This window comes from Mesoplodon mirus (genome assembly GCF_964341445.2).
Source record: "Mesoplodon mirus genome assembly, chromosome: 1".
NCBI lineage: Eukaryota > Metazoa > Chordata > Mammalia > Artiodactyla > Ziphiidae > Mesoplodon > Mesoplodon mirus.
The window spans coordinates 78,706,754-78,731,374 of NC_138976.1; the positions used below are offsets into that span (position 1 = coordinate 78,706,754).

Here is a 24,621-nt window from a genome sequence, read left to right on the forward strand (position 1 = left end):
ACTCTGTTGTATGTAGTGATTCATCCACTGCAGTGGCTTTAATTATCATCTATATGCAGACACCTTCTGAATCTAAGTTGGTAAACAGATCTTTCTCACTGTCCTGCTGGACATTTTCACATAGATATTTCAAAGGAACTTTGAAATCAACATGTCCAAATCCAAACTCAACACTGTGTTTACTGAAACTGTATTACCCATGCCACTGAATGTGGCCCTGAACCTGAGTGTGGTCCAGGTTTAGCTAGCATTGGCTCCTTCATGACTGTAAAGACTTGGGTGGGTCTCCTTGTCTCAGCTTCTCCTCTCGCATCCTCTGAATATATCTTATCTAACCTAGTCATAGAAGTCTAATAAACTCCACGTAAGAACACTCCTGGGACGTTTTCTGAGCTTACAGTATGAAGTCACATTTGGCTTGCATTTGAAGTAAATGAAAAATGTACTGAGTTGAAAACTACACTAGAATTATCAATTGCATTATTAAATGATTTTTCTTGGCTTAAAATATAAAAATGACATCAAAAGAACACTTGCCAATTAAATGTAACAACTCTTAAAGGTTATAAAATTCTGAGAATATATCTATAGCTTAGGGAAGACAGAAGATATTGAACGTCAAGATAATTTAATAACCACATAAGATGATGCTTTGGAAATCCACCTTGTGTTTTCATCCCCAGGCTAAAATGAAAAGTGCTTTTTCTTGTGATCATGCCTAGATTTTTCATTTGGCATGTGTTTTGTTCATCTAAATTTGGGAAAAGACAAATCATAAAGGCTTCAGAAACTGTTCAGTTACTTGAAACAATTCTGGTCAGATTGTTTTCTAAAGCAAGAATCTAAGTCTGAAATGAGTCATATAAAAATCACAATTCATTGGAATTTCTTTCTTGACTTTGAACTGGTGACACTTTCATAATCATCATTCCAGATCGAGAGTATTTAGGGACAAAGAAAAGGGCTCAGGTCACTCTCACTGAGTCTACTTTTGAGTTCAATTTACAGGCATAAGATATCTGCCAGTATCTCAACTAACAATAAAAACATAATATCATTAAATATTTTCTTATATATCACTTGGCATACTATTGGGTTGGCCAAAAAGTTCGTTTGGGTTTTCCCATAAGATTTTATGGGAAAACCCAAATGAACTTTTTGGTCAACCCAATACTAGTTAAGAGTATGGGCTTTGGAGACAGTGGACCTTGGCTTAGTTTTTTTTTTTTTTTTTTTTTTTTTTATGAAATAAAACATATCTCAGCAGGCTAATATATACAATCACAGAGAGCTTCCTCAAATAAGAGCTCAATAAATTACAATTACTATTATGATTATGCTCATTGAAGTTCTATAAAATAGAGCAAATGTTTTATAGTTAACTTAGAGATGAAGAAATCAAATCTTATAGAGTTTAAGTGACATGTCAAGGCCTTATGTTCATGCAAAGTATTATGTTAGTGGTTACCATCAAACGAAGAAAACAATTTAATCCCTATTTTTGAGGAGTTTTTAATTAAGTTGAGGAAAAAGACAGTTGTGAGAGAACTACAATCAGGAAAATGATATTGTGGGTGAAGTCAGGGAAGCCGTCTTGGTGGAAGGGAGCCTTGAGCTTAGTTTGATGGAAGTATAGGATTATGGGTTGCCATAGAGGAAGAGGCAACTGAGGTAATTATATGGTTACTCTATCTTGAATAAAGAAATAATCAGCCTTCATTTACTCACAGTTCATCTGCATGAGAAAGTTCCAAAACGGTCCCCCCCCCACAAAATTGAATAATAACAACTCAGGTTTACAAGAGAGATGCTGAAACTATGAACATTTAAAAATGATTTCTGAATCACCATAATATAATAATATGGAGACATCACAGAGGTGGAGTTAACCTTAAGAGCTGAACAATATTCGTTTTCAGGTCTAATGGCAGGGCAAAAGATTGTTACTATCTCAGTATTCATAGCATTATTCTTCACCAAAGTCTGTTGTTTTTATCTATTAATTGAAAGATTTGGTTAAACAGAGTTGAAGGTATTTAAATTTAAAGGATCAAGGCTAGTTCTATCACTCAGTTGGGAGGATCATGCATCTTTCAAAGGGGTTACAGAAGAGCCTCTTCACATTCCACATTTCTTTGTCTCCATCCCCAACGTGTAGAGGCTTCACCATCCACCTCCCAACTTGAGCTGCTACATAAGAAAATAGTTTTATATTCAGATACTTGGTTAAAAAATCCCTTGACTATAGTTACTATAGTATGATCAAGCTCTGTAATATGAGTAGAGATTAAGTTGTGGTAAAGTTGTGAACCAGATAAAATTTATTATTATATTTTTTCCATGTTTATTTTCCCTGAAGCCTGAATTTCATCATGGCCAATCCATCTCCTCAATATTTATTGAGTACCTACTATGTGTGTAGCTCTAAGTTGAACTCAGAATCCAAAGATACATGCCTTATATCTTTAAAGTCTAGTTAAGAGATCGGACTTGAAGGGAAGTACATTTTTCAGAATATCTAGAAGCACACCCTAGGGCAAATTAATCTTTCTTCTTTATTTTTAGGGCTAGTATTTGCCTTTATGGTGCCATTCCAAAGGTATATTCAAATTCTAAGATGAATAGCAACTGTGATGTCTACGACTTCTATCAATAAAATAACTCTAGTAGTACTTGAATTTTCAGCTTCTAAAAGTGCTCATCTGAGAGCCAGCACCACAGAAATAAAATGATCTATATTTTCTATTGGTTTGGATATAAATCTACTGTAATAAAATATCTGGAATAAGATATAGGGCCTTTCTTTTATCCTTATTTTTTTATTTATTTCAAGTAAATTTCCTAGATTTCCCTTGACATTTATTTTGTGCCACTTCAATCTTATTCTGGAACATAGACATAGACTTGACCAAAAATGCAACAATCCTATTTTTTCAAATGATTGCATTTTGATAGAATTCTGAAGTGGTCAGGATTTTTAATAATATGTTGGTTGTTTTTCTCTGCTACCTGATGTCTGATCCTATAAGGTTTCCTTTTTGATGTTTATTACATGTGTGTTTGTTTATATAAAATGGAAGAAAAAGGATAGAAGGCATTAAATCAAGCTAACTATGAAAATTATTGTAACTACTTAAGAAGCTTACCAGACAACACTTCTGTTTTAATGAATTTGAGGGAGATTTTCACCAGCGACTACATATTTCATTCAAATACTTCTTTTTATGACAGCCTAACATCATATTCCTTTCAAATTATCATTTAAATTATACATTAGAATAATAAACTCATATTTAAATGTCCCTCAAACTATGTCATAAATCCTGTATACCAAAAACAGCACTTTTGGGAATTCCCTGGCAGTCCAGTGGTTAGGACTCTTCGCTTTCACTCCCGAGGGCCTGGGTTCAATCCCTGGACAGAGAACTAAGATCCCACAAGCCGCGCGGTGCAGCAAAATAAATAAATAAATAAATAAATAGAAAAGAGGAAAGAATCTATAGGAAAGAGAAAATCACGATTGGAAAGTGAATCACCTAAATAGGTCAGTGCACAGATTAAAAAAAATTAAATTAAATTAAAAAAACCTCACAGAAAACAGCACTTTTGCTCCAAATAATTTACAACTTGAAAAACAAACTCTTATTATATAAGAGCCTGGAAGTCCTATGTGTATTCTGGTTTCCCAATTTTGGGGGAAAAACATGCCAGAGTGGTTGAAATTCAATAGATCTTGGTCAAAGATTTACTAAAAAATGAAAATACGATTGTTTTTCCTGTGCTCTCTACAACCTGCCAATTTTACTTCCTTTTCTCGGTCTCTCCGCAAGTTCACTTGGATCTTTGTGAGCCATGGCTTGCCTTTATTAGACCCCTGTGAGCAGGGACAATGAATGTGCACATTTTATTGAACTTATAAGTGGCTTTTTCTGCCCCCTGAACTGGGATCAAGACTAGTTTTTCATTGGGAAGTCAGACAATGTAAGTAAGTCCCATTGGCATAGGCATATGTAAGTTCCTATTGGCATAGAACAGGTAAGAAATACAGGGAGAAAGAAAAGAAGAGTGAAAAAGAGGAGCACATGAGGAGGTGAAATAAGAGAAAAAAAGCTAGAATTGGAGGAAAAGTGAATTAGGGGTGATTCACCCAACCCAGCAAGGCAAGTAAATACAATATAAGTATTGTCTTTCCACAATCATACAGAATTAGAAGACAAACAAAATGACCCAGAAAGGCAGTAGGCCAGCATTCTCTGCAAATGATTAGGCAACTGAGGTAATTATATGGTTACTCTATCTTGAATAAAGAAATAATCAGCCTTCATTTACTCACAGTTCATCTGCATGAGAAAGTTCCAAAACGGTCCCCCCCCCAAATTGAATAATAACAACTCAGGTTTACAAGAGAGATGCTGAAACTATGAACATTTAAAAATGACTTCTGAATCACCATGACATTTTAAATAGTTAATTCATTTGTTAATAAAATGAACTATTAGATGCTCTTGGTACGAGGGGGCATTTTAGCATATTCTAATCCTTTAAGAACTGTATTTGTTCTAGTTCGCAACTGATATATACTTAAAAGCCAACTTGCAATCTAAGGCAAATATTAACCCAAATATGTTCCATCAAAGACTAGTCCCAGATACTTTGAAAAAATCAGTATTACTTTTCCAGGCAGTTCTGCCAACATAACACTTTGGGAATTGCTGCTTGAGATATTCAATTTTTTTATGATACAAAACAGCAAGTACATTTTAGTTAAGAGAATATTACATTGATAAAACTATCTCATTCCTTATTCTACATATTCTGGATAAATTCGTGTTTCTACATGTAATTTGGTAGCATAGATATGGACATCTCTTATCACTTAAAATAAAGTTATTTATCACTTAAATAAAGTTCTGAAGGATTCAAACAGTGTTTATTTACTGCTTCTATTTCCTGATCTTTGATTTTTAAATTCAAAGTATTTTGCATTGCATTTAAAAAAATTGCACATACTGTGTTGCACTGAAATAAGATGGTTTCATTATACTGCAACACAATATAAGAAGCAGTTTAGGACCAGTTACTTCTCAACCTCTTTGATTAAAAAAAAAAAAAAATTTTTTTTTTTTTTTTTTGACTCAGACAGACTTCATGCTACTTAAAGAGAACTGAGAAGCACATTTATTACTCTATGGCAGGCCGTGATTGGGAATGGAGGATTGTATTGATCTGATATAGAGAAGCATTGATAAATAATTAATTGCTAAAATTATTGGGGACAAAAGAAATAAATAATGCATGGCAATCTGTGTACATAGTTTAACTCATACCAGTGGAATTTTGGAAAGTATTACATAGGGGAAAAAGTCTGGTTGTTAGTAGGAGAGAAAAACCCTAGAAGGGAGGTGGGGAATGACCTGTTTGAGGTTTTAAACAAATGAAAAAGAGACCCTGGAAATAAGACAGTGACTAAGAAAAAATAGGACCAAATTCTCTCTGGCAAAACTGTTGATTGATTGGTCAGTGTGTGGCCCCGGACATCAGAACAGGAAAGAGAGGTTAACAATCTGCTGAGCTTGGTCAAGGGCTTCTGAGTAGTTCCAGAGCAGGAAATAAAGATCCCAACTGTGCCCACTCCTCACCCAAGCATTTAGCAAAAGAAAGACCAAACAGGGAAGCCACAAGTTTGAATGGAAAGAATCTCCCTCTGTAGCCTCCTGTCCTAGGTGAAGGGTACTCAAATAAAGAAGCTGGAGACCTGGGGTGAGGAAAGTCCTCATTTTATGTATCAGTCAATGAATTCATGTTGTTAATTAATCTTAACATAACTGTGCCAAGAGCACTTGCAAAATTTGATGGGTGATAAAAGACCATTGCTTGATTCAAACCAAGAGGGTAGTTGATAAGTCTTAGGACCTTTCCTAATCCTAAGAACTGACGTGGAGTTCACATAGATAGATTCTGGAAAATAAACGGTCTCCCATAACTATTCCTAACATCAGCTTCATTTCAGGAGGTGGGGACTAACAGAGTAATCCAGTATGCATAGTTTGAATTCTAATTTTATTTCACTCTTTTGATATCACCTCTATGAGAAGTCACATACAGGGAGCTCCCAGGACTTACATCTCTTCCAATCAGGTCCTCCTGGTTTTCCACAATTCCCCAAGGGGTGATACCTATGGTACATATCTTCCCTCGAGACTTAGATGCATGGTCCTTCAAGGCATCTCCAACATGACGAATAACACCTAGGAGGAAAAAGAGAAGTATTACTCTTGCCTTTTAAAGTAATTACTTTCCATTGATCTAAAGGAAATTGTGGTAACTGTTTTTCCTAAGGTTAAATGCACTGAATATAAAGTTTTGACACATTTCTACACGAACTACATGTGTTCAGGAGAGAACATAAACTTGCAGCTCTAATGCCAGATACATTTGTTGGACTTGTATATGAACTCTAGTAATACATTTCTTATTCTATCTCATATGAAAAAAAACACGTATACAATATCTATAAAAAGAATACACACAGGGACTTCCCTGGTGGTCCAGTGGTTAGGACTCTGCACTTCCACTGCAAGGGCCATGGGTTCCATCCCTGGTCAGGGAACTAAGATCCCACAAGCCGTGTGGCCAAAATAATAATAAAACTTCATTAAAAAAAAAAGAATAAATACGATACTTTAAACTTAGAGAATCTTTTCTTGTATTATAAGTATAATGATGTATTAGTATGACTAAGTACTAATACCATGACAATATCCTATAAAAAGCATCATAAATAATATTATATTAAATCTATACCACAGTCTGTGTATGAGTTAGGGTCAGCAAATAGAGTAATTACTTAGCTCAGATTTTGTTAATCTTGATTTCACCTTCTTATTTATGGGCACATAATGTGGAGACCCTGCTTGTAAAGAAAATGTTGACATATTCTATGGAAAATTTATGTTAAAAATACATAAATACACCTTTTTAGACATCATTCTAATTATTTTCCTCTTCTGTCATAATGGCCTTCCCATCACCATGCCTTTCCTTACCATAGTTAAGAGTGAGAAAATTCAGTTTACAAGATTGTAGGGAACTACCTTTTATCTTTTAATAAACCATTTAAATAAGATATAATTTCTAATCTTTTAACTTCTCTCTCAAGTGATCATTTTTATAGAAGATATAAAATACATTCTCTAAGAAAAGATGCTTCCATTTATACTTTAAGGAAAATTCCACCCATTCTTCAAGGAAAAACTCACACCTAGTTCCATCTCCTATATGAAAGCTTAGTTGGATTTGATTTTTTCTCCATTTGAACAGGGTTGCAGTTTGTATATTTTGAATAGTTCAATATGTCACTGAACATATTCTTCTTTGGTTCATAATCACATGCGAGGATGTCTCTGCTCAGAGTAAACTCATTGAGGGGAAGGTTGGAGATCAGTGTCTTACTCTCTTCAGGTGCCGGCACAGAGCGAGGGCTCAGGAACTGGGCACCACTGAACTAACAAGCACACAAAACACACCAGGCAATTTAATCACAGGAGACAACAGACATGTGTGAACAACTCAATTCTGATATATTCATAAGATCAAACAGAAAGAGCCTCCTTTAAAAAAAAAATCAAACAACAGAGTAGCGTAAATAGCCACTAGTCCATGCTGAGCTGTGCTGGGAGTGTTGGGAAGAATATCAATTTCACTTACTATCTCATCTATGGATCTTCTAAGAGAAAGTACTGATAAAGAAAGCCAAATACAAGAGTAAAGGTGTGAATATTAGTGTTAAGTTTTTTCCTATTTATATGCAAAACTCATTTGGGGTCCAGTCCTGGACAAGAAGGTTAGCTTCATGGTAGCCCCTCCCTCCATCTGCCACAATTCCGCCTTCACCTTTTACCCAAGCTGAGCGTTCAATCGAACACACTTTGAATGTTGGATTGAGCACTATGCCTGGAGAGAGGCAGAGATGAATTCTTTGGTTTACAACATTTACGCTGTTAATTCATCTTTTGATATTGGATGCATTTCACAAAAGAAAAACAATAAACAATGTTCCAAGTTCCCCCAAACAGAAGATGGGTAAGCATTTCTTTTAGAAACCTTTGAGTTGATCTCCACAGGAGATGCAGGTTATGCCAGGAAAGCAAAAGACTGAATAATTATAGGCAAATGATGCCTGTTAAACTGTGAGTGAAAGTTGGAGCTTAAAGCCTGAACAGCCACGAAAGAAAACTGCTCTGTAGATATTTGATCACCACAAAGTAAACAGTAAAGAGCCGGCTGAGCAGGTCATTCTAAGATCATGTCACTATACAGAGAGTCAGGGTTTCACATGACAACGATGGGCAGGGCAATATGCAGATTTCGCTGTGTAAATGAACCTATATTGTTGTGAGCTGAATGTTGACAACTTCTAGGTATGGAGGAGAATTCTGAGTGCAGGTCTCACTCAAACATCATCTAAACTATAAAAAAATGAATAAACAACATTGAGATAACATTTTATTTAAAACTAGTTGGTCCAGGGTTATGTTCAGCATGTCCCACTAATTCAAATGTGTCCACATGTGCAGACTCTGAGTCTTGAAACAAGTCTGAATTAATTTACTGCAGCATTACCTGTCTCTTCCAGTCGGCACTTCTGACTCAGGCTGGGGAAATACATCAAGACATTTACAGCATCCATTCCATTATCTGCTGCACATTCATAATGTTCTGCAGATAAGCACTTAACTCTAAGTGGGTTTGTAAGAATTGATTTGGCAGCTTGCCTGGATCACAATATAGAAACTCATTTGGCAGGTAGAAAAAACTGCTTGGAGTTCAGAGTGGGGTGTGTCTTCTGTCGGTGCAGAGTTGTTTCAATGAAATACTTTAAATAATAAACACATGTTACTCCAGACTTTGCTGTCACCCCAGATGGAAAGGGCGTTCTGCAAACTCTAAAGCTACTTGCATCAAACTTAAAATCACTTAAAGAACAGAGTCTCCAATTTAGAGCAAAAGTTATTCCTTAAAAAATTACTGGATGCCTATTTGGCAAATTGAGGTATTGAAAATATCCTGTGAAATTCCACTAGTCGTGTTTATAAATTCTGTAGAATCAAGTATTAAATATCCCAATCTGTTTCTTAAGTGTAAATAATTCTTCTTGGTTGAGAAATGACAGTACAGTTATCATTTAGGTAGAGGAAGGAGAGAGACTCAGTGAAAGGAGCAATAACCAGCAGGTGTGGACACACAGGTGTAGGGGATGAGGTGGGGGAACGTAAATATATTTAACCTCAGGAGAAAATGATCTTAGTCACAATATTCTCGTGGCCTTATGTTGTCCTTCTCTGTCCCACTTCCAATTACCTGTGTTAACACCTCCAGTGAATATCCATGCTCCAGTTGTCATGGCTGCTTTGATGAGACCTTTCCCAAAGACTTGCTTGAGTTTTGGCTGGAGTTCAAAGTTCTGTAGGCCCCCATGAACTGAGATGAGAAGCTTGGGAAGCTCCAACTGCCATTCCTTGGTCATCAGGTGTAGGAGGAGATCAGGTTTTGTATCGAAAGATACTCGTACGTACTAGAAGAAGGACGACCATTGATTAGGGAGACAGGGCAGGGCTGACTGTGGCTGCTTATCTTTACTGATTGCAATGATATGTATAGTTACTTGAAGAAAACGTCTTATAAAAACTAGATTTTTTAAAAGGGGCAAATCAATTGCTTTACCAAAAGAGCCTTCTAGACAAAGGGATTCATCATTTTAAAAGGTTTTCTTGAAATTCTGAATGACTACAAATTTTTAAATTATTTAACTTCTAAAACGCAGTGTAAACACAACTTTCCCTGGGATGGGTTCTTTGCTCAAAGGAAATCGTATTTATATTTTACCAACCTTAAAATTTGTGCAACAGTTCAAATGTTGCTAACATTTTCAATATAAATAATCCCTCTATACCAACTGGACCTAGATATGACTGTTTCTGTGACCCTATTATTTTGCGAGGTTTTGAAAAATTCTACAGTTCTACATAATGTAACAAGAATTTTAAAATATGGTAACAGCTGATTATATTTATTTAAATCTAAAAATAACTGCATACCAAATGTTTTCTTTATCTTTCAAAGAAAAGTGACAGAAGTCATTCCAATTATTTTTGTAGAATAGTTGAAAAAAATTGAAGTGCATAGCAGATCTCAAGGTATTACCAGATGCAACTGGAAATAAAGTTATGATAAGTATATATAAATAAAATGCTATAAATACATATAATGATAAACATCTACATAACTATAACTATATATATATATATATATATATATACACACATACTCATTTAGGTCTTTAATTATATAAACATTTCATTTCTAGCTGGAAACAACTGGAATACTGGGCAAATGCACTTGAAAGCCTTTTTTTTTTTTTTTTTTTTTTTTGCGGTACGCGGGCCTCTCTGCTGTGGCCTCTCCCATTGCGGAGCACAGGCTCCGGACGCGCAGGCCCAGCGGCCATGGCCCACGGGCCCAGCCGCTCCGCGGCATGCGGGATCCTCCCAGACCGGGGCACGAACCCGCATCCCCTGCATCGGCAGGCGGACTCTCAACCACTGCGCCACCAGGGAAGCCCTTGAAAGCCTTTTGAAATGTATTGCTGAGCTGGCATGAAAAGAGAGAATATTCAGATACCTAAACAAAGTGGAAGCTGGAATCTCAGGAGGTAAGGAAATACCAAAGCAAGCTTTGGCCTTGAGGCTTTCTCCTGAATCCTGGAAGACCATGAGCATCTGCTTTGGTAGGTTAATGCAGTATGGGGGTGCCTAAGGAGAGACCCCACATAAAGCTGGGATACTTCAAAGGGCTCCACTCTCAAGTGTAAGGAAGAAAAATAAATAAGGCTGATGGTCAGAAGAATAGAGCAAGGAAACTTGCCGGCCTCAACCTTGATTCTCAGCAGATGGGAAAAAAAAATTCTCCTCTGGTTATTTATAAACAAAAGTGGGTCCTCATACAGGTTCTGGTCCACATTCACACTCTCAGTGTGGTTTGAGAAACATCAGAGTATTTAATATAAGATGGTTCTGTTGGGGTAATGGCTCCAGATAACTCTCAGAAGTAAATGCAAATTCTCTGTGGAGGAATACATCATCAATCCAGGTCTCAAATAATTCCCATGGGAAAATAAGCATTTCATTGTAAAAAAATAAAATCACAAATTACAGAAGGAAGTAAAGTAACATGAATGAGAACCAAAAGACAACAGGTAGCAGAATAAGATCCTCAAAGATACTGAAATGCTCAGACAGAGAATATGAAATAGCTACATTTAATATGTTAAAAAACATAAATGAGAAAATTGAACATATGAATAAAGAACGAGTGATTATAAAAAATGATCACATACATTTGAAAAAGAGTAAAAAAGAGAACTTCTAGAAATTAAAATATAACAATTTAAATGAAAAATACAGGGGATAAATGAAACTACAGATCAGACATGTTAACTATAGATCCAGAGAAATAAGCCAGATGCAGCCTAGAAAAATAGAGGAATTGAAAACATAGAAGAAAATTTGAGAATTTTAGAAGACGTAATCAGAATTCTAGATAGAAATAAAAGAGATAATGTGGAAGAGGCAATACTTGAAGAGATATTGGTTGGGAATTTCTCAGAATTACTAAAAGATACTAATTCTCAGATTCAAGAAGCTCAATGAATCCCAAGCAAGATAAACAAAAAGAAACCCCTCGCACAGGTACCTCATAGAGAACACCAAAGGGTAGGGGAAAAGCCTTCAAAAGGAGCTAGAAAAAAAGACAGATTACCTACAAAGAAACAGTCATTAGACTGATGGCTTACTTTCAACAGCAACAATGGATGCCAGAACAGTGTCTTGGATTTGCAAAGAGAAATTATCTGTCAGTGTAGAATTCAAGCAAAAATATCTTTCCAAAATGAGAGCATATTATAGGCATTTTTAGACTACCAGAACTGAGAATTTACTTCTAGCAGACTTCACTGAAGGAAATTTTAAGATATATGTAGCAGGTAGAAGTTAAAGTTACATGATCCCAGATGGATGATCTGAGATACAAGAAAGAATGGTAAACGAAGATATTAGCACATACAGGGTAAATCTTAAAAAGCACTGGTTGTAAAATATAAAATGATAATAGTGTCTAATATATGGTGGAAAGGGATAGAACTAAAGCACTGGATAATATAGCATATAAATTAGGGAGTAGTAATTAGAGTCAAAGCATTCTAAAGTCTATATATTATGTGGGAGAGAAAAGTTTTAATTTTGGAATTCGTGAAGTATTAATGTTGAAGTTGCATAATCACCAAAAGAATAGACTTGCATGTAATCATACAAACATATGCTTTTGGATGTATAAATAAAAAAGGTTATGCAGCAGATGACAATTCATTGTAATATTTTTTGGATCGGGGAGACCCCACTGTTGCAAAAATCTTAAAAATTATATGTCAATTCTTCTGTTAAAGTATATTTTAAATATATTTAGCAGAAATGTGAGGCACAAACATACAAAATATCAAAGTAGCTTGATAAATTAAGCTGCATAATCAAGAAATACAAAAGAGCTAAAGTTTCCCATATATATATACTAGAAATCCAAAGAAGTGTTAGAATCTAACAAGCTGGTTCTATATTGATTTAATCTACTCAGCAAAAACCAATTCTAGAATGGAAAGAGTAAAGGTTGGCAATTTTAGCTAAGTACATTATATCAAAAGAATTATATCACTTATTTTACATTGGTAGTGTATAAAATAAGTGATATAATGGCTAGTGGGAAGCAGTTGCATAGCACAGGGAGATCAGCTCAGTGCTTTGTGACCACCTAGAGGGGTGGGATAGGGAGGGTGGGAGGGAGACGCAAGAGGGAGGGGATATGGGGATATCTGTATACATATAGCTGATTCACTTTGTTATACAGCAGAAACTAAGACAACATTGTAAAGCGATTATACTCCAATAAAGATGTTAAAAAAAAAGAATTATATCACTTATATCGATAGAATTTAACTAGAGTTTACAATGTGGGATACTGCATATTTTGTACACAAATTCTCATGTAGAGGGCAAGAACTTTCAGATATCAGCAGAAATCTTCAACAACAACTTGTGTTTTTGTGTCATGCAAGGAGCCTTGGGGCTGGAGAGACGGTACTGCAGTGGTGGAAGCAAACACAAGGGTTTCTTAAATAAAAGCTTTTAAAATTATCTATTGTTATATTTATTATCTCACTGAGTGACTGTTTATAAGAAAGCTATCTATATAATGAGCGCTATAAAATAAAAGAATAAAATGTTTTCTGTGCCTGTACACTGAACTTATGCTACTTAAGTAGTTAAAATTTGGTAGCTTTACTAGATTAAATTTATACCATTTTGAATAATTCTAGAAAGGGATATTTAGTAAAATAAACTAGAACTGAGACTCACAAGGCTTCCAAACTATACAAACCAAGAATGTTCATTGTGGGAGATGCTAAGAAACTGCTTCTCAAATTATTCAGTAACTTCATTTCAGTATCACTTTCTTATTCCTTCAAAAAACCCCAACTAAATAAGAATCCATATTCTTCTAAGGTGAGATATAAATTGCACTTCTAAATATAGAAAAACATCTAAAGTATAAAAATCCTTCTAAAATTAAAAAATCCTTCTAAAATCCCCTTGCAAGCCTAGATGTTAGTTCCTAAAATTTCTGAAGTACTGTAAAGCTGTAGTCCCAATGATGAGAGAAGGCTTACATGAGAACAGTAAAATGTTTTGAAAAACAAGAAAAGTAGTGTGATTATGGCTTTTGGAACTTCAAGATGCCTCACTGAGCAACCCCACCTGCACGTTTCATTTAGCCAGGTAAATAATGTGAGATTCTGAGCCACAGGTAGTGTCTGGGGATAGACACACGTACATTACTAATTAACTCAATGTGAAGAGATATGGCAATTATACTAAATCACTACAGAGACTGTGTAATAATTTTAATATGTGTAACCTAGCTAAATAACATATTATGGGGACTTCCCTGTGATCTAGTGGGTAAGACTCCACGCTCCCAATGCAGGGGGCCTGGGTTTGATCCCTGGTCGGGGAACTAGATCCCACACGCATGCTGCAACTAAGAGTTCACATGCCACAACTAAGAAGCCCGCATGCCGCAACTAAAGATCCCACGTGTTAGCAATGAAGATACTGCACACATCGCAACTAAGACCTGGCACAGCCAAAATAAAATTAAATAAATAAATAATAAATATTAAAAAATAACATTATGGAGTTCAATTATTTATAGTAATTAGTAATAATAATCCTAATGCATTTTTAGGAATAAGTCTCACTTGGTAAATAATTCCCTTTAGGGCTTCTAAAGTTACAACTTACCAATAAGGAACCCAATTTACTGATCATGTAAGCAGTTCACTGGAAAGTGACCAACGAATCTAGTGAATATGTCAAAATTCCTTTTGAACTAGCTTCATCTTTTTCCTAGCTAGGAAACGAAGAAAAGCTTGCTGGTGAGCATGAAACACTTGTTACTCAGTTAATAAGTGCTCCAGTGGGGGAATGAATGAATGACCTTAGATCACCTTGTCCCTGGTTCTCTGTCTTACAGACGAACAAACAGAGGTATTCAGTGTCTGGCCTGTGTAAGGTCATGTTGCTCATAGGCTCTCTATGCATACTTCTCTCTACTCTCAATTTCTTAACTACTGAGAAAAAAACCCCAAAGCTACAATCAAATCCCTTGTGTTCCAGGTACATACATACTGTGTGCTTTACATGCATCATTTCATGGACTCCTCCCAATTACGAGGTTGGTGGCATCCACATTTACGGGGGACAGGAAAGAACAGTAAGTTCAACAGCTATTAAGTGGTGATGACAGGATTCACACCCCAGGTCTGTCTGACTCCAGGTCCTTGCTCTTGACCTCAAAAACATAAATGCCTCCTCTCTCCTTACTTCTCCTTTTCCTTCACTTACAACCAAGCAGTCTGCGAGTCCTAACGATCCATTTCTCAAATGGTGCTCTCATCCAGGCCTTTCCTTCTATTGCTTCAGTTGTTATTTTAAGAATAAATAAGGGGCTTCCCTGGTGGCGCAGTGGTTGAGAGTCCGCCTGCCGATGCAGGGGACATGGGTTCATGCCCCGGTCCGGGAGGATCCCACATACCGCGGAGTGGCTAGGCCTGTGAGCCATGGCCGCTGAGCCTGCGCGTCCGGAGCCTGTGCTCCACAACGGGAGAGGCCACAGCAGTGAGAGGCCCACGTACCGCCAAAAAAAAAAAAAAAAAAAAAAAAAAAGAATAAATAAGAATGCTCTTTACTAGGATGTCATTTTGGGTTGTGGCAACAGTCCTACTGGCTCCTCTAACCCTGTGTTCTCAGTGAGACACCAACAGGCAGATTTCTTTCCCCAGTTCCTTTTTGATCATATTATTTCTCAATTCAAATAGTTACATCATACATAAACTCCCATTCTGCCTGTCATGGTCCCCACAGTTTGGCCTTACCCTACTCACTTAAGAGGCGTTTCCCCCCTTCTCTCTGTATTTGGCTAATGTTATTCCCCAAGTCCTAGAAAACCCAGTCCCTCCCCTTTCATCTACATAAATCATTCTTGTCTTTCAAAGGCTCTTACTGACTGCTCCTTGGAATGCAAGCTCATGTTGACTCAATATAACTCTCAGTCAAACCCAGTTTAATATATATTTTTTTCCGGTTGTTTCTTGTTTGTGTCAGTTTTATCTCCCTATTTGCAAGATCTCTGAGTGGAGGGATCATGTTTGGTCTGACCTTCGATTTTGGATAAGCCTTTCAGTACTGGCTATGATGTAGTTACAATCTTAGGAGTTTAGAATTATCTTAGCAATCATGGGAACTAGAAATACTCGATTTCAGTTCTTCTGCTTTCCAGATGACACTGAGACCCAGGGAAGGTGAGTGACTGGGAGTCAGAATTAGTTATCTAGTAATTAACCACTCACCTAACCCATTAATAAAGCTACTGTTACACTGGAAACTCTAGGTTGAGCTGTGCTTCTCAAACTTTAACATGCAAAACTCACCCAGGGGACCTCAAAAATGCAGGTTCTGATTCAGTAGGTGTGAGGTGGGACTTGAGGTTCTGCATTTCTAACTAGCTCCCCAGGGACCACAGGAGTAGCAAGGATTACAACTCTTCCCCAGACCAAAGATTCTAAGTGGTGTGTCTAGCGTTTATCACTGGGCCCAAGGGAAGAAAGAACACTCAATATTTTACACGAAAATCAAAGAGAAGAATGGAGGAAATAATGGAATATTACTCAGGCCATGAGAAGTAGGAAAGTGCAGCCACTGATAAGCTACTCAATTTCACCTACCTAATTCTTTTTCACCAGGACTAATTCTTATACAAAGGAACACATGATTAATGACAGCCCACCCCTGGTTATCCAGAAACTGATAAATAACAGAAATACTGGGTGTCCCTGTTCCTTTAATGTTGGCCATTATTTTAGATTTATTTTTTCCTTCCCTTGGAGAATAAAAGATTTTTTAAAAAAAGGAAGCATTTAAATGAATCAATTTGTTACTTTTTGTATGTTATTGTTTAGCAGCTCAAGGAGACAGTTTAGGGATAAGAGGATAATTAAAACTAAGGGATGAAATGACACTTTATGATTACCTGGAGATTTCAATTTTTAAATTATATTCTTATACCCATAAGAATCAGGTTATTCAGTAATTCTCCTAGTGCTTGTAATATAACAGTTAACTCAGGTGCTGAATCAGCAGCTTCAAGGTCATAAATGGCTGTACCCAGAGCAATTCATCAATTCCTGCTCAAAGATCAATGTGATTTGAAATTAGGAGCTATTTTGGTTGTCAAGATAAGCAATTTTGACTGTCCACTTGTGAGCTCATTAATTGCCAAGGGATCACCTTACAAATAACAAGAAATTTTCCTAATGTGTATATTAAATTTTGTTACCTGGGCAGTACTTTGATGTGGTGATGTGTGCTCCTATTTACAGGTTTCCCAATCACGTGTGGCATCACACTCTAGCGTCAGTTACAGTACTGGCACTGTAAATCATTTGATCAGTTTGAGACCCTCTCTTGTGAAATAAGGGTGATCCTGACCACCACACAGAACACTAAAGATTAAATTCTGGGAAATGCCTGGAATGGCAGAAAAATCAGTATATGTAAATTGGATAAGAGTTACAAGCACTCACGTTATAAATGACTTCTGCATACAACAGGATCCAGATACCTCGCCGTTAGCTCTTTAATGTCCCCTTCAAAGCAGCCGTTTGTTTCTCAACTCTGAGCTATCTGAGGAGTGACCGGTGCAAGTTATAAAAAGTACCTGTCCAGACGGAAAATGTGACCTCTGTCTGGCTACCTATCCTATCCTTCTCCCTCATGCCCTTAGCTCCTTAATTTTAATTTCTAGAAATAAATTGAGCTCAAATGAGTTACCCATGCCTGCACTGCCATCATTAGTGCCCCTGCCTGCCAGCAGAAAGCCTGTGTGATGAGCTAATGAGATTCAGAAGAGTATCTAAAGAATGTACTGTATAAAACAGAAGTTAGCTCTACTTGAAATTGTACTATTTGATCTATTCTTAGGTGCTTTGGAGGCCAATGCATAAAAGCGTGATTTTCACAAAAACACGTACTTTGAATTCCAAACCACAAACTTACAAATGAAATATTGCAAGTGAGACTATAAGAGCAAACTAGAGCTTTTCTTTTGTTCGAATGGCAGAGGGCTTTGGTAGCTAAAACTCTTTGAGTTTTTGCTTTTTCCAGTTGCTAAATTTATTTTTGTTTAGCAGGTGATTTCACTGCAGTTTTCTCTAAAGCCACTCTAACCTGCTTCATCATTAGAAATGTTACTATTCACTTGTCAAAGCAGAATTCAACTTTACTATGGCCTCACTGCATTAAACTGGGTACAGAGGTGTCACAAACCAGACAGTATCCTTCCCTTTACAACACCCAGGGTGGGTGAAGGCTGGAAAGTGGAGAAGCAGCCATCACTACTTAGAACAGGCTGGGGTTGTTTGATTTAAAATAATAATAATAATCTTCCTTTGGTATTCTGATCTTCACTTGCTGTGGAGCAATTTGTCTCTGATAATTAATCTGTCACCTTTTCAACCCTAAATTTTTACTCACATCATTTTGCCCAGCATTTTTTTTTTTTTTTTTTTTTGCCGTACGCAGGCCTCTCACTGTTGTGGCCTCTCCCGTTGCAGAGCACAGGCTCCGGACATGCAGGCTCAGCGGCCATGGCTCACAGGCCCAGCCGCTCCGCGGCATGTGGGTTCTTCCCGGACCGGGGCATGAACCCGTGTCCCCTGCATCGGCAGGCGGACTCTCAACCACTGCACCACGAGGGAAGCCCCTAAATGAGTATTTTTAATTAAAGTTGTGGCCAAGGAGAGTATGTTGCATCAGACTGCTGAGACCATTTTGCTGATATCAGCTTTCCAAGTCCATGGAGCCATTGGTTTTGCACCAAATGTTTAATGCTTACGGTGGTTTAATGTATGCAAAAGTTCTCTAGAAAGAAAATATGTGGAATGCAAATATAAGGTGTCACTGTTATTGGATTCCCAGTTTGATGACCCACAAAACTTTGGGAGTGAAAATGCCATTGTAATTTATTCTATATCGTTTTTGTGGTTCTTCAATGTTAGATAACAGCTGCTTCCAGGTGATGGATGCTGATAAGCCAAAGCTAAAGGTTTAGAAGTAATATAAAACTTCACTGAGCATATGACTAGTTGCAGGGGTACTCTATGAATTTTCTGCCAGAATTGCTTTTGTATAAAATTTTCTAGAACAAGATGAGTTTCTTGAGGAATGTCGGTTCTTCCTTCTCTATAGGTGTGTGATTGAGATCAGAAGTTTAAGTGATAATGATACATTCTAGTTTTATTCCCAGATTCAGAAAGGTTTTCCAAAGGTACTGCCAATCTAATGGTCTAGAGATTTCAAGGTGGAAACTGGAAAGCAACAGAGCAATTACAAAACCCCTCAAAAACCATACCATGCTATATAAAGCTTCTTAGTTAGCTATAGTCCAGTGATTAGCTATTTTGTTTTGTGAACTGGGATTTATTTAATTTATTTTGTGCATGTCAGTCAATGATTCCCAGATCAAATCTGCATAATGCAAAGAAAAATAATTTTTAAAAAATCAGATTTAATCCTAAAGCATTTTAAGAGTATAAGGTTGTAGATGTCATACAGCTGACAGCCTCCCCACCCCCCTGAGTATCTCTCCAGTTTTACCTACTCCTTCTCACACACTCTCTGGTAATGCTCAGAGAAGAAGGCTTACATCCTGGCTGACTCAACAGTTACAGCTCTAAGTGTGAAAATGAAGCACAGGGATAATTCTCTAAATTATACAAAAACTGTAATAAGGGGCTCAACCTGATCTAATAAGCTGAGTAAACAGCAAGGGAAAACCCAAAGAGCATTATGTGGGTGACTTGAGAAGTTTAAATACAAGTCCTTAATTAGGTTATACTTACCTGGTCTATAAGTCAGCTCAGCATTAACTGGAAGAGATGATTAGTAAGCAAATAAGAGTCTGTCTAATTAAGTCCAGCACTGCTTCCTTTTCTAAATAATTTAATAGACTCAGCCCCAGATAAAGAAGAGTCTTTGAGAAAGGACCCAACAATGTCTGCTGTTGGGCCATTTTGGTATTGCTCTCTCAGTCAGTTTTAAAAAGTTACCTGGAATCCAGTCTAGTAAGAAAATGCCTAAACCAGAGCTTTAGTGTCTTAGTACCTTCTTTCTTGGTCCTCATGTTCTGATTTTTATGAGGCATCTGCATGAACTGACAGGTTGTTTAACAGCCCAGGAATGGATTTGGGGGGCATGAATTTTTTGGTAAGATGTGGCTTGGTATAGAGAAGAGAGAGGAATGAGAATCCTTCCCTTACTGTCAGCTCTGAATGTCTTCGTTCTGTGTCACAACTTCTTTCTCCGTAAAGCGTGAGAGACGCTGGTTTCACTATCTCACTGGGGTTTGTCAAGTCTGAGAACTGAGGACAGAATACCACAGAGTCCTGGGAAGGGCTCAGAAAATGGCTCCATTAACCTAGGATATAATTTTACAGAGAGCTCTTCCTGCTCACAGCTTTTGAGTGTAATTAACCTCATCAAATACTAGTGATTTTATAATTCTATTAGAAAGTTTTCAAAACCCTTATAAAGAGTCAGAAACATAATAGTAATTAGCTTCCTTTCAAAACATCTATTATAGGCTGCACCAGGAATACATGACAGAGAAGAAACAGAACTGATGAAGAGTGCTAAGGATCCTGAGTTTGAGAACTATCTTTGTCAAATAATTGGGTGACTCTCAGAAAATAATTTAACCTCTCTGGGCTCGAGTTGCCTCATCTATAAAACAGGTAGAGAGATTGGGATTATTCAGTATTTTTTAAGCCTGGCTGAACAACAGATTAACCGGGCTAACTTTTAAAACACTTTGGGGACTTCCCTGGTGGTGCAGTGCTTAAGCATCTGCCTGCCAATGCAGGGGACACGGGTTCCAGCCCTGGTCTGGGAAGATCCCACATGCCGTGGAGCAACTAAGCCCGTGCACCACAACTACTGAGCCTGTGCTCTAGAGCCTGTGAGCCACAACTACTGAGGCCGCACGCCACAACTACTGAAGCCTGTGCACCTAGAGCCCGTGCTCTGCAACAAGAGAAGCCACCGCAACGAGAAGTCCGCGCACCGCAAAGAACAGTAGCCCCCGCTCGCCGCAACTAGAGAAAGCCCGTGTACAACAACAAAGACCCAACGCAGCCAAAAATAAATAAATAAAATAAATAAATAAAACACTTTGGATGTCCAGGTTCTATATAAGATCAATGAAGGAGACTCTCTGGGAATGATTCCTGGGCATGGGCATTGGTAGTAGCCCCACAGGTTACTGTGAGCCTCCAAGTAGAGAACCATTGCATTGATCCCTCAAGGGTCTTTGGTGATCAAAGTCCTGTGACATCATGCTATACTGTCTATGTGGTAACAGAGATACATATGTGAGATACGGTTCTCACATAGCCCACCATATTTTAATAATGAGTCCCTTTTTTCCAACTGTATCTTCTACCAAACTACGGCAGATTCTGCCTCAAATGGTGTCCAGACCACATCGGCATTTTGAAGACCCAAGTGCTTTATTTTGGGCTGTCTTGAGGGGAAAAGTTAATGTTATATCTTATTTTTTTAAAAATTAATGAAGGTCAAAGTTAATCTGCCCTCTAGAATTTTTTGACCACTTTGTTAAAAATCATTTCAACTTTCAAATATTCTTGTCAGGAGAAGGGGACCAAAGACATATTAAGTTAGTTGACCTGTTTCACTTCAGTCTTGGTGAATATTTAACCACGGCTTCCCCATCTAAAGACTGGCACTCTTTAACAGAGAGCAGTTGCTGATTTTTCCCTTTGATGAACTGCATGTCAGTTTGTTGGAGAGAACAAGATGTAAAGAAGTCACAGGTTGGCACAAAACAACTGTCCTGCCTGATAAAACAAGTCATCTGTCCTATGGATAACTCCACCCCTTTGTCTAGACAGGAGAATCGGAATAATTCAAGGCCAAGTATCCAAAGTGGACAAAATGCTCATTGTGCCTAGATGAACAGTGGGGACTCCCACTTGTTAAATACTGGGTTGTAATAAAAAAGAAAAAGTGGTCCTCATTTGGCAGGTTAGACTCAGAAAGAAAGGTTTCCCCTTGAAGTGACTGCTCTGAGACCACCTAGGGCAGGCGAGACCTAACCTCAGTGCTGGCTTCATGGTCGTGCCACCAGCCCAGTCACACTGCTCAGAAGGGCAGTGTTCAGGGTTTAATGTTCTGCACTTGCTGTCTTGAAATTCTTGACAAATTTACCCTTGAATCCGTGTTTTGTAAGTGAAGGCTGATGGGACAGTGGGGCATGTGCAGAGGGCCTAGAGCCTCGGCTCAACGTCGTTCACAGTCGCACGTCCTACCTCCTGCTGCCTCGCCAGAATGGGATTTCATTCATACCCGCTCCTGCCTTTAGTGTCCCTGCCAGCCCTTCCTGGGGCAGCTGACAGGGCTGTGTTCCGTCATTGCCCTCCATCCCTGGCTGGGACCTGGGTGCAGGCAGGGGCAGGGTTAGGGTTGGGCATGTGGCCTGTAGCATTTGAGTGCAGGGTAAGGATGTAGCTGTCCTTGCCTTGGCCTGGCAGTGCCAAGGTGGGTTTTGTGAGCAACTTTGTGGGAAGCCTCCCCCACTGGATACTGAGCACTTCCCAGTGTGGAGATGGCAATCCATTGACGGGTTGGGGCTGTAGTCATGGGAAAGGGGCATGGATTTCCCTACCCCTGCTGAGGGCCTACATTTTCATTTTATACTGGGCTCCACAAATCATGTAGTTGACCTTGCCTAACCTGACTGCCAACAGACAGCTCTGGGTTGGACAGAGCTATGTGGGGCCTGGGGAGGGCTGTCAAGGTTCAATGTCCTAATGTGTTCACTCTTCTGGAACAGAGTGAAAGATCTAGCTGTCTCTTCAAGTTTTTCCTCTACTGTTAGATACCATAATATACACATATCATATAGTAGCTGTATGACATACAGCAAATTACTTAACTTTTCTGTGCCTTAGTATGTTATTCTGTCATGCAGGAATAATAATGCTAGTGTCATAAACATGAAATATACAAACATAGATAAGTACTTGGCACAGCGCTGGGCACATAGTAGATGTTTAATAAGTTTTAGTTGCCATTATTATTGAGACTGTCATTATTATTTGCTACAGACCCTGAAAACAGTTGCAAAAGTACTTTGATTGATACTTTGAAGGACACATGTTCTAGTAAATTTATTTGGAGATTCAATCTCCAGTGTTCTTAAAAATTTCAAATTCACTAGAAATTTTTAGGAGGGAAAAAATTTCATGTAGAAGAAAATTGTATAATGAGAAGGAATCTTGGCTTTGTCCATCATAAAAGGCACAAATACCACACCCACAGTAGCCATCTAATTGTTGAAGTCTACAGTGAGTAAAGTAGAGAGGATACCAGGTAATAGCTCATTTTCCATTTTGCTAGAATAAGTGGATATAGGAGGTTGACTCAATGAGGAAGTCAAAGTGTATAATGTGGTGGTTTACAAGCCACATGTCTCCAGTCACTGATGGGCTGGTGTCCACAGTGGTAGCCTCCAATTAGTGACCGTCACTAACACCAGCGTATGCAGCCTGGTACTCCTGTGGAAATATGTTAACATATCTTTGGATTCCTAGGAAGTAAACAAAGTTGCTTCACTGCACCATTACTATGATTTTCATAAATATATTGAGCACTAGCTGTATACCAGTGATTTTATATTCTCTCTAATCCTTGTAACCATCTCATAAGGAAAACATGCCCACTTTATAAATAAGAAATCTTGAGGCTCAGCTAAGTTAATTGGTTTAACCAAGACTTTTTAACTAGGCAGAGAGAGTGAGTGTTTAGACACAGTTCTATATGACTTCAAGATTATGCATTTTATTTTAATTGATTGCAAAGCCTCTCCTGTAACTATAGTACGTGAACACTTAGTGGAAGTAATAACATAGCAAACATTAATTTAGCTTTAACACCAGGTACTCTTCTAAGTACTTAATATATATTGACTCACTTAATCCTTGCTACAGCCCTATAAAGCAGGAATTACTATCCTCAGTTTGCAGATGAGGAAACTGAGGCACTGGGAAGTTAAATAAACTGGGCCAGATTTTAAACCAGTAAGTGACAGGCCAGACTATAAACAAAGCAATGTGGCTTCAGATTCGGGGCTTAAGAACTAGGTGAAGAAATCAGAACTTCTTGAATTATTTTAAAGGGTCAACTGAAAAATTATGATTTGACTTTCTAAAATAATATACCAAGATATGCACCCAAATGTATGTCCTTCAGAGTATTAATCAAAATATTTAAAAAATTTTCAAAGTCTGAAGCAAACAATAATGATGATAGTAGTACAAATAGCAGTTAAAATTAATTTTACATCTATTATGTGTCCTGGCACTGTGCCAGATGACTTACATATGCCACCTATTTAACATTTATAACGGTAGCATTATTATTCCTAGATAACAGAATAAATTACTGAGGCCCAGAGAATTTAATGGAGGTTTCTCATGTCACACAGCAAATATATGATGGTTCTGGGATAAACTTAGACTGTCTGCATCCAAAACCCACATTCTTCACTTCCAAACTAGTACTCCATTCTTTCAGAATTTTTAGTGGTGGAAAACTTTATCTTCTGAGAACAGACCTGATTTTTAAAAACTAGCAGAAGCCATTTGTGACAAAGCCCTAAGTTTTTTGAATTTCAGGTACTCGGGATTAACTTCTGATCAAAAACGTCATTTGAAGAAAATACAGAGTGCTTTTCTCTCGTGATCTATAAATTGTCTGAAAGCAGTCCCCAAAACATGTTCTGTGCACTCGTGCATCACGGTAATTAGAATCTCCCTAGGTGATGACTTTGGAGGAATGCTCTACTTAAGACCAAATTTATGCTCTATATTTGACAGACACT

The 24,621-nt window shown here is 37.7% G+C and overlaps 1 protein-coding gene across 6 annotated transcripts in view; it reads right to left on the reverse strand.

Moving 5' to 3' along the window:
* Positions 1–24,621, reverse strand: part of TRPM3 (transient receptor potential cation channel subfamily M member 3) — a gene marked incomplete at its 5' end in the record, with an annotated part of 816,760 nt that overhangs the window by 228,254 nt on the left and 563,885 nt on the right. For all 6 annotated transcript variants that reach the window (XM_082615532.1, XM_082615530.1, XM_082615528.1 and 3 more), the window contains 2 exons: positions 6,124–6,248; positions 9,361–9,574. In XM_082615532.1, the coding sequence (XP_082471658.1) occupies positions 6,124–6,248; positions 9,361–9,574 (339 nt within the window). The remainder of the gene's footprint in view (positions 1–6,123; positions 6,249–9,360; positions 9,575–24,621) is intronic.